Genomic DNA, 17,776 nt, shown 5'->3' on the forward strand with positions numbered 1-17,776 from the left:
CTGCACATTTATTTATGAAGCTTACATTGACCTGAAAGAAAACCTTTTGGAAGCAGAGCGATATAAGCGCAGATGGAACCTGAGGCTGTCGAGCTTCGAAGAATCTCAGAGACGGTTGAACAACTTCTATCAGAGATCTCACCACATTGAGGACATAGTGGATACAATTCACCGTGTGGGCAGAAAGGAAGAGGGGAGAAGCCGCCATGTCATTCTACAGCTCACAAGGAGACGCCATCGTGACGCCGGTTGGAAGGCAAAAAAGAGCTCAACTGTGTGCAAAGATCACGGCCTTCGCTTTATCCGGGATATCATCAAAGAAGACAGCAAGCAAGAGAGAAACTGTGGCCAAAGAGTAAAAAAAGGGTGAGGTGGCCTCCTACAGAGGTCATGCTGCAGTGATTGGTGGGCAAGTGATCAAAGCCTCGCCCCACTCTGAGACAACACTGGTCTTCCTGATTGTGCTTTATGATTTTCTGTTAAAGAACTTACAAGAGGAAGGTTTACTTCAAATGAATTTTCACAACTTCTCGTAACATTAGGTATAACTGTTCTTTTATGTACACTCTTGCCATTCTTACTCCTATGTCAAACTATAAGAACAGAGTAAATTAAAGCAAAACATTATTATTGCGGGATATTATTTTCATATTATACTAAAGGGCCATTTTGAATTTCTCAGGGGCCTTGCGTTTCCTCCAGTTTAACAAGCTTATCACTATTAACGTTTTTGTCTTAAGTTTATTTTTCCTTTTCTGTTTTTCAAAACCAATTTAAAAGTTAAGGTTTCTAAATGTAAGGGGCATTAAAGATAACATCAAATCAGAATCAGAATCAGAATCATCTAGTCACATGGTTCATCTCGGTCTGCAGGTCAATCTTGTTGAATCATTTTCCGGGGAAGATAGTATCAACGAAACACAGCAATGATGGCCGTTGGATTATCTCTGTAATACGTATCGATGACTCGTTCATGATTTTGGGAAACAATTATACTGTAACATGTCCAAGAATAAAAACCTCCTCAGAATCGTAGAAGAAATGGTCAAACAACTCAAACAAAGCTTTTCCACTGATCACATCTTGATTGGCGGTGATTGGAACATGTTTTTTTTTTTTTCTTTTCACCTTTATTTAACCAGATAAAAAAAAAACATTGAGGTCAAGACCTCTTTTACGAGGGTGACCTGGCCAAGGAAGGCAGCAGCACACGTCCACAAATAACACACAAATAATAGCAATCACTAAATAAACATCAAGATGAGAGTGCAAACTATTTAGCAAATAAAGTGCAATAGTGGTGACTTCAGTAATATGGAGAAAACAACAACTTCAGAAATAATTAAAAATTTAAGAACACGCGCACATGTAGTTTAAAAACACAGGCACTGCCCGAAAGGATTCTCGTTGTCGGTCTTTTAGAAAAGAGCGAAATGAAACAAATGAAACAAGTTCAGGCATTTTTAGTTCAAATTGGAGGATATTCCACGCAGAGGGTGCAGAGAAACTACAATCTTTTTTACCCAGGTTAGTCCGAACATGAGGAACAGCCAGAGGCAAAATGTCATTCGATCTTAAAGCATAATGTCGTTTAGTTCTCTGAAGAAATAAACATAAATAACCAGGAATCAAGCCAAGAAGAGCCTTATTAATCAGAGTCATCCAGTGTGTAAATCGTCTAACATTCAGAGAAGGCAAGCCAGCTTTAGCGTACAATTCACAGTAGTGAGTGAGATGCTACAACAAGTTATGAACCTTAGACCACAGTGGTAGACAGGAGTCAAGGACTGTAGACAGCTGGCTGACGCACACATGTACACAACATCGCCATAATCAAGAACAGGTAGAAAAGTAGCTGATATCAGAAACTTTCATGTTCTGAGGGAAAAACATGCCTTGTTTCTGTAATAAAAACTGAGTTTCACCATTAGTTTAGAGACCAAATTTTTTATGTGTGCTTTAAATGTAAGCTCGTAATGTAAGTTATGGACGAAGGCCGTGATAAACATCCTAATAGATCTGCAAACCTCCATCCAAACCTTACTTTAGTTGATTGTTGTAACAGTCTTGGACTTTTTGACCTGTGGAGAGAAAAACACCCGAATGAGAGGCAGTTTTCCTGCATAAATCAGATGCATCAAGCAGATCTAGAATGGATTTCTGGTTAGGAACAGATGAAATCCTCAGAAAAACATCAGATTGTAATATTTCTGCACACCTCTTACAGATCTTTGTAGCATTAATTTATCTATTATACCAACTCCTGGAAATGTGCAACGCAAAGTTGCCTGGAAATGTAATGCCAGCCTTTTGAAACATGACCTCTACTGTCATGAAATAAAAGAGCTAATTAAATTAATCTGGCAGGATGAAACAATAACAACCTGCACTAATAAGTGGGAAGTACTAAAATATAAAATACAGATTAATTCTATATCTTTCAGCAGAAATCTTAAAAGGAACCCTGGCTATTAAGACATGTAGTCCCTAATTAGCCACAATTGTTCTCTTATACTAAAATATGTTTTTAGAAACACATAAAATAATCTAATTGCTTTAAAAATCTACAATGTTTATCACATATTTTGACCTGCGGGAGGCGCCATGTTTCACCTGCGCAATGCATTCTGGGGGCGATGACGTAGACCGGTGGCTCTGGGAAGATAAGCCCCGTTAGTTTAACTGGGACAGGTATCCAAAACATAGATGAGCAGCACTCTCCCGGCCGTGGAGGCTGACGAGGGAGCCCATAAGACGTCTTGGTTCAGGCAAACTGGATCAAAGTTCTGTGATGCACGGGAGATCTGCAAAAATTATCAATCTCGTGCGCATCTTACCAGTGCATTAGGCTCCTGCGTAGACGGCGTAGGCTCCTGCGTAGATGGCGTAGGCTACGGCGTAGACGGCGTAGCCGGGGCTTTAGAGCCTGCAGCGCACCGCCACCCGCTCTCCGCTCTCCGCTCTCGCCGCCGCCGCCGGGATGGAGACGCCGGTGGGCAATATGCAAGTTTTGCCCCCCCCCCTAAAACCGGCTTCGGTGCTGGGTGATGACAGACCAGAGGCTGAGGGGACTGGCCCGGGACTTTGACGAAACGGGAGGCGCAGACTTCGCTTCAAATAGGCAAGAACATCTTTATTTAATTTTATGACACCAGATCTGGCTGGGGTTTTTATTGTAGCATCGGCTATCTGCTAGTTGAAACGTGTGGTCGGTTAGTCTATCTGAGTTTTATGGTGTTTTGTCACATTTTGCCGTCACCTTAATGTTTAGCTGTGTTTTGATCTGTGTTTCTGGTGTGCCGTCACCTGTTTAGCTGTGTTTTCATCTGTTTCTGGGTGTCAAAACAGTGGACGGGGGTAGCAGGGGCCACAGTCTGACGTCACTACCCAGAATGTAAACAACAATGGCGACCTACTAGTTAAATTATATTTTCAAATTTTATAAAAACGAAGACATCAAAAAGGTTTTTTTTTATCACATTGTTATAACTGATACCAACATTTATCTTTTAAGACCTACATGTCTTCCTTTTAAAAAACTCAATGGCACCAACATTAACAGATAGTGAAAAAGAAAACCTTTCAGCCCTTCAATCTAAATGAGACGACATTTATGAAGGAAAGGCTCAAGCTGCTTCATCAGCTTATTTTTGCAGGCTGGAGAAAAGGCGGCAGGATAAAAAATGTCTAAAATCCCTCATCATTGATGGCAGCGAGTGAAGGGACCAAAGCTTAGTTGTTGATGAAATCATCCGATTTGATCAAAACCTTTAATGTTCCTCTTTCTCATATCAGCCCAAGACTGTGATCAGATGTTGGTTCAGATCAAACGTTTCATGTCACAAATCACTCCAGATTTCAGGGAAAATTGTGATGAAGACATCCTTGTGGAAGAGCTGGACAACGCAATCACGTGCCTGAAAATTGATAAATCTCCAGGCCCAGATGGCCTAACTGCTAACTTCTATAGACAATTTTATCAGCCGTTTCCGCTCTACTTCCTGAAATCCTCCCGTCATTGCTATCCACTTCCGTTCTGGCGGTTTACCGTTGTGCAGAATGCCGACATTGCTCTGACAAAGAGGGACTAAATGGATATTTCGCAGAAAAAAAGTGGTTCAGGAGCGATGTGTGTGGTGGTTGGTTGTAAGAACTGGAGGAAGCAGCTGAACGAGTGGTCAGATAGAGAGTGCTGCGACCACAAACCAGCTACAAAGAGACACGTCCATGCGCTCCTTTGTTTACTTTTTTTCGGAAGCCAAGGACCTGGCTGAAGGCATTAAATCTAAAAAACCACTGCGCAACATTTTTGTCTGTTCACATCACTTTGTTGACAAAAAACCAACAAAGGATAATCCTTTCCCTGAGTTGTGGTTGGATTATAATCACTCTCCCCAGCCAGAGAGGAGTAAACTCACCCGGCATGTATGTGTGTGTATGTGTGTGTGTGTGTGTGTGTGTGTGTGTGTGTGTGTGTGTGTGTGTGTGTGTGTGTGTGTGTGTGTGTGTGTGTGTGTGTGTGTGTGTGTGTGTGTGTGTGTGTGTGTGTGTGTGTGTGTGTGTGTGGCAGCAATGTAACAGAACTGCAGCCCGGTAAATAAACACAACTTACTTTCACAGGGCTCTCTTTCTTGTTTTCCTGGATGAGAAGTGTTTGATGAGGCTGGTAAAATGCAGTTTTCTAAGAATATCACTCTCAATGCTTATCAAAGACAGGTGATTGAGTCTCTTTTGGTCCATTGTGGATCTCAGTTTATTCTTCACAGGTCCAAGTTTTGATAATGAGCGCTCCCCACTGGCATTGGTAACAGGTAAAGTCAAAAAGAGTCAGTGCTATATCAACATTTGGAAACACTGACTGAAGTCTCCGTCCTATGAACCTGTCACAGCCCGGTTCAGTTGTCTCATCTTGCTTGTTTTTTTTTTCTTGTTGTCAGTGACAAACACCAGACTTAAAATACCGTTAGGTTTGGAATCTTCATTAATAATTGCTTTTCCCTTTTTTTCTTTTTCCCGCTGCACTTTACATTTCTGAGCGCCACTGAGTTTCTTGTCGGCCATTTTGCCGCTGTAAAGCCTGATTTATGGTTCCGTGTTAAATCGACGGCGTAGCCTACGGCGTAGGGTACGCGGCGACGTGTTCTGGTGTACTTTCTTGGCATTATGGCTTCTCTACAATGGTTATAACATAAAGAATAAAACAAATGTAATGTAATATTACTTTAAAATAAATTTCAGACTGAACTGAACTTCTTAACTTCATGGTGAGGTAAAGTGACACATATATCACTTTACCTCAAACCATTTGTCTCATTTTACCCCACAGCCACCTTTTTAGAAAAAACACCCTCTCTAGCATTTCAGGTTAATCTTCAACGAGCATCAATCACACACTGTTATATAATGGTATGAACATGGATGATATAAGTGTTTCTACCTGAATCAATTTGTTTTGACACAATCGTTGGTTAAGTTGACAGGAAGAAATTTTACTTTTACATGCAAAAAACTAATTTTTATCAAAAAAGCATGCTTACCAAATCACCATGAGGTTCTTTTCTTCATAGCCAGTGGGAAATTGGAGCGACTTGAAAACATCATGGTCACTTGACCACAAATGTGTACCATTGCCTAGATACAGGGTGTGTCTCACATTACCCGACGTCTCATGTTACCTCACCTTCCTGTAATAAGAAGCTTTTACAACTAAAAAAAAAAAAAAGAAAAAAAAGAAGCTTTTACAGCTAAAGCAGAGTTTTTAAATAAAAAACAAAAGAGATGAAAGCGGTGATTATTTAACTGGGATAATGATCATTTTGTTGTTTCTATAAAATTATAATAAAATGGATTTATGCTAAAAACATACATCAAACAAGCAAGAAATTAGAAAACAAGACAAATAAAGAAAATAAAAAGAAGGAGGGGATACACCCAAAACTCAGAAAGAGTTTTCTGAAACACTGAACATGTTCAGAGTCCTTGATGCATTAGATCTTGCAAGTTTTCACAACTAATGCTCAAAAACACTTTTAAAGTTAACAACGTTGGGTTTTTTAGTCATCTATTTGCGTTTATATAGAATTTACCAATTTAAAAAAAAAATTTCATTAAAATGCTGGTTTTTATTTATATCTTTTTGTTCATGAAAATAATTTCTTTATCCTGTAAAGTAATTTAGTAAATAGATTTTCAATCTCAATCCAAAGAAATGTAACAAAAATACATCATAAAAGAAATCCATAATGGTTTCCGCATAGTTATTACAAAATATACAAGAATCATCCAAGTTCTGTTTCAACATTTGAAGAAATGTGTTTGTATTGGATGAATCATTTTGAAGTGAACATCTTTGACCTTGTTGGTAACTAATTATTTGTTGCAGTGAGTCCTCACTCAATCCCAGTTAATGCTGAAAACATCAATCTTCCAGAAATATTGATACCTGGAATTGCAGGAGAATTCATCAAAATGTGACTATTGATTATTTAATCTCTTATTCTGCATGATGCCGTTCAATAGAAACTCGTTCTTGAGTGCTGACTGCTCATTAAATGTGCCACAACCCTGCAACCGCTTTAAATAACCGTCTGGAAACGGATCAAAGACAATGTTGTGTTCTTTGGCCGTTATTGGAAGGAATGTTCTTAAAACTTCACTGTTCTGCCCTTCAGGCATTTAAGTGTAAAGTTTCCTGTTTTGAGTTTGTAGAATGGTTTCCTGTAGACTTTTATTTTGAAGTTCAAATTTGCGCTCAAAGCTTGACCTCGTTTCAGTAGTTGGGAAAAATAAGATGCAGGTTTGCTGTTGACACCGACGCTCATAACAGCGGAGAAGAATCTTTGTACAAGTTAATTCCCCAGAAGAGGAATCACTTGTATGTATCACATTTTTTGTTATAAGTAAGTTATTTTTTTGTGTGTTAATTTACATTTATATATGTATAGGCCTATATAAATTATGTTTTGTTGTAGGGAGAGAAATTAAATGGCAATGTTAAAAACTTTGGATTGTTATTTGAATACTATAATATCATATACTATAATTAATTCCTGGACATGTTAACATTTAGTTGTATATGTAATTACTATACTTTAATGCAATGTTTATGGCTTTACTAATCACAATGTTTTACTGTTCGTTTCCTAGTTTCACTCTCTTTCATCTGTTTTCATCTCTTTCTCTCATCCACGTGGATTCAACGTGAAGAATGAAAATAAATCTGCAAAAAGAAGTTGAGCTCATTGTCTAGTTGAAGTTAACACCTCAGCGAGGAAGTACACTCACCATATGTAAGAAGGAGCTTTCAATAACCTATGACACGGAAAGAATATTGTTTTTAATCCAAGATTAATTTATTCTGATATATAATACTCTGGTTATTCCAGATTAAATTGATGATGTTTATGAATCAGACGCCAGCACAGTTATGTCTGTTTATGAACATTTGATAACTGAATAGTTTAATAACCGCTAAACCACATTTTAGGAGAAAATACTGCAATTTATTGAAAAACTACATTTGGAATCAAGTGTCATAATTGAATTTTACTTAGATTCTATTTTCATTTAGTTCAGATAATAAATAACATTTGAAGTTTTAAAACCAGGAACATTTAATCCTCCTTGGTTGTAGGAGTTATTCACGATGTTTTTGTTGAGATTATGACATTTGTTTTTCCAGATAAAATGAAATAAAACCGTATTGATTTGTTTAATGCCTGATGTAGGAGTCTCCAGTAGTTTGTGGGATAAACTAAACCAGCTGACTGAAACGGAGCTGCAAAACTTCTGCTTCATGAGGTCGATACAGAGTCCAGCTCAAACCGGTTCAATCCAGACACAGAATTCCACTAAAACACGTTTATATTTGTGTTATTTTTGTTTGAACAATGTCGTTAGTGCTGAATGAGAACTCTGGTCTTACGGGAGGGGGTCAAGGTCCACACCAGACCTTTTTCAGACATTCGCTGTGGTTGTCTGTGGGAATGTGTTTTGGTGTTAAGAAAGGGCAAAAGTTACTTGTAACCTTGGACATAGATTACTGTAGATGAATAAAGAAAATAAAAATAAAAAACAAGGTGAATAAAACAATTAAAATAACACATTACTAAAGTTAAAACGAATTAAATCACACCCCATTAAGGCTGAATAAGAAATGAAAAATGTCCTCCATATTAGTTTTCTAGTTTTGCTTTACTCAGTAGTTTCCACCAGTTCTGTCTTTCTTGTATTTTGTTGTATATTGTTGTATATTGATGTATACTGTTGTATACTGTTGTATATTGTCCGGTCGTGTGAAAGGAATTTTCGCTCCACCCCCCACTCCGCCTCTAGCCCTCACTCCTGAACTTTGTCTTGTGACTCAAACAGGTGAAGGTAGGAACTCGTTCTCACTTCTGATTTACCTGCAAACTTTGATCATGCTTGTGTCTAAAGACAAATCTACATGATCGTTAATGTAGTTTTTATTGGTTTTATTATTGATCAGAAACACTGTTAAGTTAATAAGTTTAAGTTAATAATATCTATTTCGGTCAATCACAAGCATGAAAATCAACAAACAAGATAACACAGGTTTTTCCCTGGTCAACATTGTGATTATTTTGACTGAAAAGGTCTGGGCTTGAAGCATGAAGCTTATCTTGCTCACCTTTTAACAGAATAGAATATACAAAAAGAACAAATGAAGTATCATGAGGCTACACAAAATAATAATAATAGTAATAATAATAATAATAACAATAATGATGATGATGATAACAATAATAGTAACAATAATAATAACAACAATAATAACAATAATAATAACTTAAATAACTGTAATAATAGTAATAATAATAATAATAATAATGATGATAATAATAATAATAATAATGATAGCTCTGAAAAAAGAAAGTGAAAAGATGCTATAACCGACAAAACCAATTTAAGTTGTCATTTCATCTCATGCATGTGTATACATTCTTCTTTGTTTGCTTATTGTGCTCCTATACATGTGCCCATTACCTTTGCTTTGAATAATATCTTGTATGCTTTTATTGAGTTTGCTAGTTTAAGGTCGTTATCCAATGAGTTCCACAGTTTTACTCCTAAAACGGAAAAACATCTGCCCTTTGTATTTGTTCTTATTGCTCTTGTGTCAAACATTGCTGTTCCCTTTGCTGACCCCATTGAGGTCGTGTTTGCCCTCTCTTGGCTTCAACAGTTCCTGCATGCAGCCCAGAAGTAAATTGGTATAGGCCTTGTATATTATTACAGTGGTGTTAAGATTAACTATATCTTGCAATTTAAGTGTATTGTTTTGAATGAAAAGTGGGTTTGTTGGTGCAAGATAATCAGCCAAGTTTACAATTCTAATTGCTTTTTTTTGTAAAATATAGATGGGTTGGATTATTGATTTATACGTATTCCCCCACATTTCCACTATGGGAGTAGTAGGGATATGTATAGTATTTGTACTGATCTTTTATTTATAATACCTTTCATTTTATATAATATAGCTATTGTTTTAGATCATTTTCTTTTTAAGGTATTAATGTATGGCTTCCATGTGAGTTTTTCATCAATAGTTATTTGTAAGAATTTAGTAATGTTTGTTTGTTCTAGTTTTATGTTATTGATGATTAGGTTTATTGGATCATTTATCATTTTGTTGCCAAAAACAATGAATTTGGTGACTGTGATGATCAGCGGATGATTAGTTTTCTTTATCGATCAAACTTTGGTGTTTTTATTTCCTGGAATGAAGCTGTCGTCTCCAGTATTACAGTCAAACTGCATTTTCCTGTGGAGCCTTTCAAAATAAAGCGTGGTTCCTGGAGGAAGTGGTTTGCTGCTTGTGTAACTGTTGTGTGATGAGGCTGTGAAGGAGGAGGACACGTGTTTCTGCAGGACAGTTTCACCTCTGAGCTTCTTCACGTTTACAGGAACCAGGCTGAGTGTCTTTCTGCTTGTTAAAGATTATCAACTTCCTGTTAGTGCAGTAAAATCTGTTGTGACAGAATTTAATGTATTTAATCTAAGAAACAGAAAATGAGAAAAGGCGCCGAGAGAAAGCTTCAGAGCAGCTCGGATCAGCAGATACGGCTGTATCAGTAACTTCCTCCACCTCCCACTGGTTTCTGACTGCATTCAAGTGACATAAAAACTAAAGAGAGGAGCAAACCAGTGCAGGATCAGCTGATCTCTGTCCAACACCAGTGATATGTGTTTTCTCTGCAGATGAAGGTGTGTGTGTGAGCTGATGTGGACGTGAATTCAGCAGAATGGACCAGTGTGAGGACAGAGAGGAGGGAGTCCCTCCCTCTAAAACCTCTCTGTGTGGGGAACATGAGAGTCAGAGCAAAGCTCAGAGGTGAGATGAGCATCTCTAACTGTCCCTGACTCTTCTGCATGTCAGAGCTCAAGACTCACATCACCAAACATCATTAATACAGGAATCAACCTGGACCTGGACCTGGACCTGGACCTGGACCTGGACCTGGACCTGGATCTGGACCTGAACCCCCACCCAGCTGTGTATCCTTGAAGAGCGACTGGTCAATGGGCAAGTTTATTGACTTCAAAGGAGACCAACCTTCTGCTCTAAAGAGGTGGGTTTATCCAAAAGCTGCCAAATATTTAAGAGTAATGCTTTTTAAATAGACTCATTATTTTTATCTGTGTAACTTCTTTCTCATATAAATAAAATATGTACATTTTGAACCTTTGTCTTCTATCAGGGTCCATCAGAAAAGACACTCTCTTGAACATGAACCCAGCTGTTTGTCCTTGAAGAGCGACCACTCAATGGACGTGTTTATTGACTTTAAAGGAGAGCAACAGTCTTCTTCAGAGAGGTGACATTTATTTAAGGACATTAAATGTATTTAAATCAGTCCTCATGTTAGGAAATTTCCACATGTTTCTTCCTGAGTAGATCCATGTAGTCCTCCATCACCTGATGGGGATCTGAGCTTCCTCCTCATTAGAAACGCATCAAATGTATTCAAATCAGTCCTCATGTTAGGAAATGTCCACATGTGTCAGGAGCTTTTTCCTCTGGTTGACACATCGGAGGTCTTGCCCTCCAGAGGACTGATTTTGATGATGATCCAGAGTTCGTCAGCTGCTTCATGTCTCCATCAGTTGTCCATGTTCCTGATCTTGTTGTAACTTTTCACTGAGGTCACATGTACGTTCTCAGTGGATCAGCAGGACTAGTTAACCTTCAGCACCACAGCCAGTCCTCTGATGGACTGTCCTCGTCCAAACAGGACTTCATGGACCTTACGTTGGTGTTTGTCCCTGTTAGTATCACTCCCTCCAGGAAATACACAACACCACGGTTCTTCAAATTACAGATGGCTTTATTCTTCCACTCTCCTTGTACCACCAACACCATCACCATCACCACCGTCAAACTATTTAAATACATAATGGACAGAATAAACAACAATATACAATAAACAGAATAAACACAGCTGTGGAAGGCTACGAAAATCCTGCAAATGAATTATGCAAATTGATTATGCAAATTAATTATGCACAATGCACATATGAACGTAAATAAAACATACCTCGCTGGCTGCACATAACAAGAGGGAAATGAGTCCGCTTCAAAAACCAAAAATCTTCCAAAAAAATGTCAGCTTTATCCTATAAACTTTAAACTTTCCACATAACTTATGCAGCATGAGAAGCGCTGCTTCACATCACCTGCTGAAATAGCTTCCGATAACTTTAAGTGTCCCTGCGCAACACAGAGCATGAAGAAAGTTTCCTACACATAAATAAAAAAACAATACAATACTGCTGGAAATAAATCCCATATATCTCGCAGGAATAATAAAACAAATAAAATACTGACAAATAATATTTATGGCATTTAAAGTTACGACAGACATGATGTGAGCTAATTGTTCCTGGTTCCTCCACAGAGTGGACCAGCAGATCTCAGAGCCTCCCAGCGGTCTGTCTGTCCAGCAGCATCAGACACAGCTGGACTCCATATTTCTGGTCTGTACATGAACAACAACTGCTTCTCTATCTGTTCTGTTGATGTTTGTCTCCATGCTGGTCTCTGGAGACCAGTGGACTGACAGTCTGTCCAACATGGGTCTGATGTTTGTCTCCGTGGTTTCCGTCTGATTGTGTCCTTCATGTGGTCTTCTGTTCCAGCTGCTGGAGGACAACATTGTCCTGTTTGTGAAGAACGAGCTGAAGAAGATCCAGAGGGTTCTGAGTCCAGATTACCCAGAATCCCTAGAACATCTGTTGCAGGGTGAGGATGAAGAGCAGAGAAGGAGCAGCAGAGAGGCGTTTGTGAAGATCACAGTGAACTTCCTGAGGAGAATGAAGCAGGAGGAGCTGGCTGAGCGTCTGCAGAGCAGTAAGAGGATTTCTCTGAACATTTAAGCTGCTGGATAAATGACCCAGAATGCCTCAATTCAATTTTCAATTCAATTAAATGTTATTTATATAGCGTCTAATACAACAGATGTTGTCTCTAGACGCTTTCCAGAGATCCAGAACATGAACATAAACATAAACATGAACATAAACCTGAACATAAACCCCCGAGCAATTATTACATAAACAATGACAGGTAAAAACTTCCATAGTGGGAGAAAAGTCTTAAGCCAAACAGTGGCAAGGTTGGATGATCAGAGGGGGGGGGGGGGCGTCAGCAGCACACAGCAGACATCCACGTAGGCAGGTGGAAGCAGCAATGGGATGACCGGGAATGGGGGGGGGGGGGGGGGGGCGGGAATGCAGGCCAGAACGCAGCTCCCGAGGCTCCGGCCTGCAAACATGCACAAAAGAGAAAAAAGGGGGGCCGGCACAAGAAACTACAGGAACGATGGACAAAAATGATAGCAATGAGATATTTATAATAAATAAAAATGGTAATGGTGAAGAGAGGAAGGGAAAAGGAGAGGAGAAGAAGGGTGAGAGGCACCGCCTAGCGGATCATGTCGGTGCCCCCCTGCAGCATAGGCCTTTAGCAGCATATCTACCGCGAAGCTATATTTGAGACTAACTATTATAATCTTGTTCTATAGCTGCAACTATGACTACTGACTCTAACACACTAGAGTTTACACTACCTAGAGATTTACCAACACCAGCTAGGGGAGATAAACAAAATTAACAGATCAGCCACGACATTATAACCACTGAAAGATAAGGGAGAAACTCTGCTCATCTTGATCCAACAATGTTCTGCTGGAATCAAATCTGAATTCTTGATCCACATGAAGGTTATTTTGACCGTTGACACCCACCTCAACATTTCTGCAGACCAGTCGCTCCCACATGGTACCAGCACCCCCTACAGTAGCGCCCTCCCTGTACAGGACAGCAGTGGACCTCAATAAACATTTTTAACCTACCAACACCACAAGATAACTGGGGTCCGTTTCACAAAGCAGGTTTAGTGAAAACTCTGAGTCTGTTAACCCTGAAATGAGGGAAACTCTGAGTTTTCCGTTTCACAAAGGGAGGTAACTCAAACCAGAGAAAGAGGAGTAACTCTAGCCTGTTTCACAAAGAGAGGTAACTTAAGCTCTCGGTCAGTTACCGTAGTAACAGACGCTCTGAACCTAACCTGGTCGGGACCAGGTTTATTTCAATGAACCTGGAGTTTTTCCTGCGTCTCCGCCTCTTTCAGAGACACACGCACATTTGATTTCCTCATTCATTCAGTCAGCAGGCGAGTTTTGGCAAAGTTCTGCCGTCTGTCATTAAAAAACAGAGCCAGTATATATATTAGAAGTCCATTGTCACGAACATGGCATGTCCTTTTGATGAAGACCCAATTGATGAAGGTGCAGAATTAATGCGCAGAGAATTAAATATTCGTCGGGAGATGGTTATCAGACCGCGTAATACATGTATATTACATAGTCTCATTACAGGCAAAGCAATATATGTTAATCCTTTATTTGTTATAATTTTCATGATTGAATTGTTTAATGATTTCAGAATATATTCTAATTTTTTTACATTTTTTATTTGGGGTTTTCATAAACTGTGAGCATAGGCTAATCATCAAAATTATAACAAATAAAGGCTTGAAATATCTCACTTTGCATGTAGTGAGAAATAATATTTGTTTCACCTTAAGTTGAATTTACTACGAATGAAGTTTTGCAATATATTCAAATTTTGCGACCTCCACCTGTATATTATTACATAAATAATAAGAGCATAATATGTGTCTGTATTGGTTCAATACGGAACGCAACTTTTAATTCCCAATTACGGAACAATTCCGTATTTCAAGGGACGGGTGGCAAGCCTACATAAACCTGTCCAAGCCATAAAAGGAGTTCCACAGGATTGCAGGTGAATGATGTAGAGATCTGTTAAATTAATTTTATATTATTCTGTGCTGCGGTGTTACTCTTTTTTCGAAAAACATGTTCAAATTCGCCGTATGCGCGCATTAAAATCTCTAATTCCATTCGGGTGAAAAAGGACACGGCATGAAGTATGTGGATCTTCAGATGCAAACTAACGTTTCCTCAAAGGGATTTTGTAAATTGAAATGATAAATAAAGTTTAAAATAAAAAAAAAAGTATGTCGCTCTTTTGTTGTCGCCGGTTGCCATGGTGAATCCTTGTACCAGCGCTCTACTGATGATGGCTTTTTATTTCCCTCACGCACGAGCTTAACTCCAGGTGAAACTACTTAGAGTTGAGTAAATTACCTCAAATCCGCTGTTCTGGAACCGAAAACTCAGAGTTTCTGATCTCAGAGTAGATCAACTAAGAGTTCAGGATTAGACTTAGAGTTTGTTGAACCTGCTTTGTGAAACGGACCCCTGGGGCCTCATGTACTAAGAGTGCGTGGATTTCAACGTGAATCCGTGCGTGGAATTAACAAGACCGCAAAAATTCATATGTACAAAGCTGTGCGTTCGCCCAAATCCACGCAGGTTTCTCTGTACATCCCAATCAGCGTGGATTTGAGCGCACATGCGGGAGCACAACACTCCGCCTTGTCTCCTCCCTCAAATATATGTTTGACTATGATATGAAGATAATTATCCATTAAAAACCGCTCATCCTAACAAGAAAATGCTCTGAGCTGGAATAAATAATTCATTTTGGGGCATTTAGGGGTGTCGGACTCCAGTCCTCGAGGGCCGGTGTCCCTGCAGGTTTTAGATGTTTCCCTGCTTCATTGCACCATGATACAAGTGACTGTGTCATCAACAGAACTATCCAGACTTTGATGACAAGTTGGTGACGATGATTAATTAGAATCAGGTGTGTTAAAGCAGTGAAACATCTAAAACATGCAGGACACTGGCCCTTCTGGGATTCACTTTGACACCTACATTATGGTGTTCTTTGCTTTGCGTTGCGTTCGGTGAAGAGTTGTGGTTTTATTATGATCGTACGGGTTTGTTAATGTTTATGGGCAGCGTTAGTGCATCATTACACTCTGCTTTTCTTGTTTGTATTTTAAGAACCGACACCAGTTTTTGGTGGATGAAAAACGGCTCCTCGTTCCGCTTATTGTCATGCATATAATAATAACGGATTAAGACCAATGTACACGTTTATTGAGTCTTACACATTGTGGATGTCCGCGATCACCACTCTCATAAGTATAACAATGTGAACAAAATACATTTATATTTAAAACATGAAGCATTACGATCTGATTCATCTGCTGCAGAAATAAAGACAATTTGTGCCGACGGCTTATCGAGGTGCAAACGTGAGAAATAAAGAGCAAAGTTGCTGTAACTCGGAGTGTTTCATCCGCAGGAGGAGAGACAGGTGTCGTGCCAAAAAGTGATTGAAGGCCAAATACAGTTAATGAAAAGTTGTTTCTGCCTAAATATGACTTGATCTCATTCTTGAGCTTCATAATCTGAAATCTGACGGTTTAGCGCTCTCGTTCAACGGGCTGCTGTGCGCGCTCCCGCGGCCACAAATCAGAAGAAATCAGATTCTGGCAGGCAATCACTTTTTGGCACAACACCGGTTTTTGCTTCAAAATTAATTTTAATGTATTTCTGTCCAGACACAGTTATGGGATGTTTAGGGTCTGGCTTTTATCTCCAGTAGGCTACTCCTCCCATACGGTCGTCATGGTGACAGACAGATGTCCGACCTGCAGCTCCAGCTGAAGCATCATGTTGGTCTGAACCGGAGCAGATGGTCCAGTTCAGGACAGAGATCCAGGAGGATCCTCTTGGTACCTAAACCAGCTGATGGTCCAGTCTTAGTCCTGGACCAGCAGATCAGTTTGGTGCCTGAAGACTCGCTCCTGATCCTGCCATCAGCAGGTTCCTCTAACGGAGCCAAAGCTCCATCAGGATTTGCAGGTTCCATCGTTGAGCTCCTTTAGTTGTTTGTTCAGATCATGTGGTTGATTGTGAGATTGTTGCAGCTCCACTCTTGTGTAATTTATCTGGTGATGTCGGGATTGTCATGTCCTTCACGTGGTCGTGAATTTATTGTTGACGTTAAGTTTCCTCATATTCTGCACTTCACTGCATCACCAGTGAGTGTCGCCAACGGACAGAACCTCAGAAAAGTGCGTACAAAAGCCTTAATGTGTGAGTGACGGACCGCAGCTTTCTACGTTCACGTCATTCTTTGTACATCCGACCGTGAGCGTTGAAAGTGGCGTACGCACGTTTTTTGTGCGCCGCACTCTTAGTACATAAGGCCCCTGGTCTACAGGAATCCTGCTGAACTCCAGATTGTCTTGATGGTTCTGCAGATTATTGGATCAGATCATCTTCTTGTGTTTTCAAATCGTAAACCTGGAAAATCCCCTTCACAGACATCACAACAATAACAAGAACACAACAACCCACAACCCATCAGGGCTGTACTGCTAACATCCGGGGCACCACCTGGTCAACCAGAAAACATAAGTACAGCAAAATCAGTCTCAAGATTAATTATTCTACAGAATAACAATTGAAGAACGAAATCCGAACACAGGCTCCGGCAACCAGCATTAGCGGCAAACGTGCGCAAAATAAAGGACGACTTCTTTCAATCAGAATTTATTTACACCAGTGTGAAGCAGATGGTAAAATAACATTTTGGATACATTCTGATGGCTCACTACATTAACAGGTACAAGAAATCATATAATGCAAATCTTCCGATCACGTGTGTGTGTGTGTGTGTGTGTCGGTAACTCAGAATGGCTCGGGAATTTATGACCGAGATAAGCGTCTGTATCTGTGTGTGTGGATTGGTAGGAGAGGAAAAGAGAAAGAAGAAAAATAAAGTGACACACTTAAATAATTCCTCGCTACCAGAAACCCAAGACCCTCTGATCTTTCCCACACTGAAATGCACCACTGTGAAACTAAACTTCACACGTGCGCTCTGGTCATTCGACTGGGAAATGAGGAAGGGGTTTGTTTTTTGTTGTGGAGGAACATGTCAACACGATCCAGCAATGTGGATGCAGCAGTAGACAAATAAGAATATAAACAAAAACACTTAAGCTAATAACACAGTTGTGAAGGGATCAGCAATCCAGCTCACAACGTAAACTAACTTTTAAAGTGGGTTACTAAGTTTTCTCTGCCCAGACACCAAAACAGCCTCTTACGTGGATCTTTGTAGTTGAAGAAAAAAAAAGGTGGTTTGGTCTGACCGGTCAACGTTCTTGGTGAACAGCTGGGTGGTTACGCTCAGCAGCTGACCCTGATAAAGCGACTCACTCCCTCCTGTTATCCGTGCTGCGGATGAGGGGATAGCAGCTGGGCACAGCAGCTTGGCTTCATTCAACTTCGTATCGGTCCGAAAG

The 17,776-nt window shown here is 39.7% G+C and overlaps 1 protein-coding gene across 1 annotated transcript in view; it reads left to right on the top strand.

Moving 5' to 3' along the window:
* The first annotated feature begins 206 nt into the window (after nt 1-206).
* Nucleotides 207-17,776, top strand: part of LOC133419773 (NACHT, LRR and PYD domains-containing protein 12-like) — a 125,318-nt gene continuing 107,748 nt past the window's right edge. Inside the window, exons 1-4 of the mRNA XM_061709189.1 lie at nt 207-248; nt 10,531-10,592; nt 10,722-10,838; nt 12,177-12,367. Of these exons, the coding sequence (XP_061565173.1) occupies nt 207-248; nt 10,531-10,592; nt 10,722-10,838; nt 12,177-12,367 (412 nt within the window). The remainder of the gene's footprint in view (nt 249-10,530; nt 10,593-10,721; nt 10,839-12,176; nt 12,368-17,776) is intronic.

Source organism: Cololabis saira, chromosome 19 (assembly GCF_033807715.1).
Source record: "Cololabis saira isolate AMF1-May2022 chromosome 19, fColSai1.1, whole genome shotgun sequence".
Lineage (NCBI taxonomy): Eukaryota > Metazoa > Chordata > Actinopteri > Beloniformes > Belonidae > Cololabis > Cololabis saira.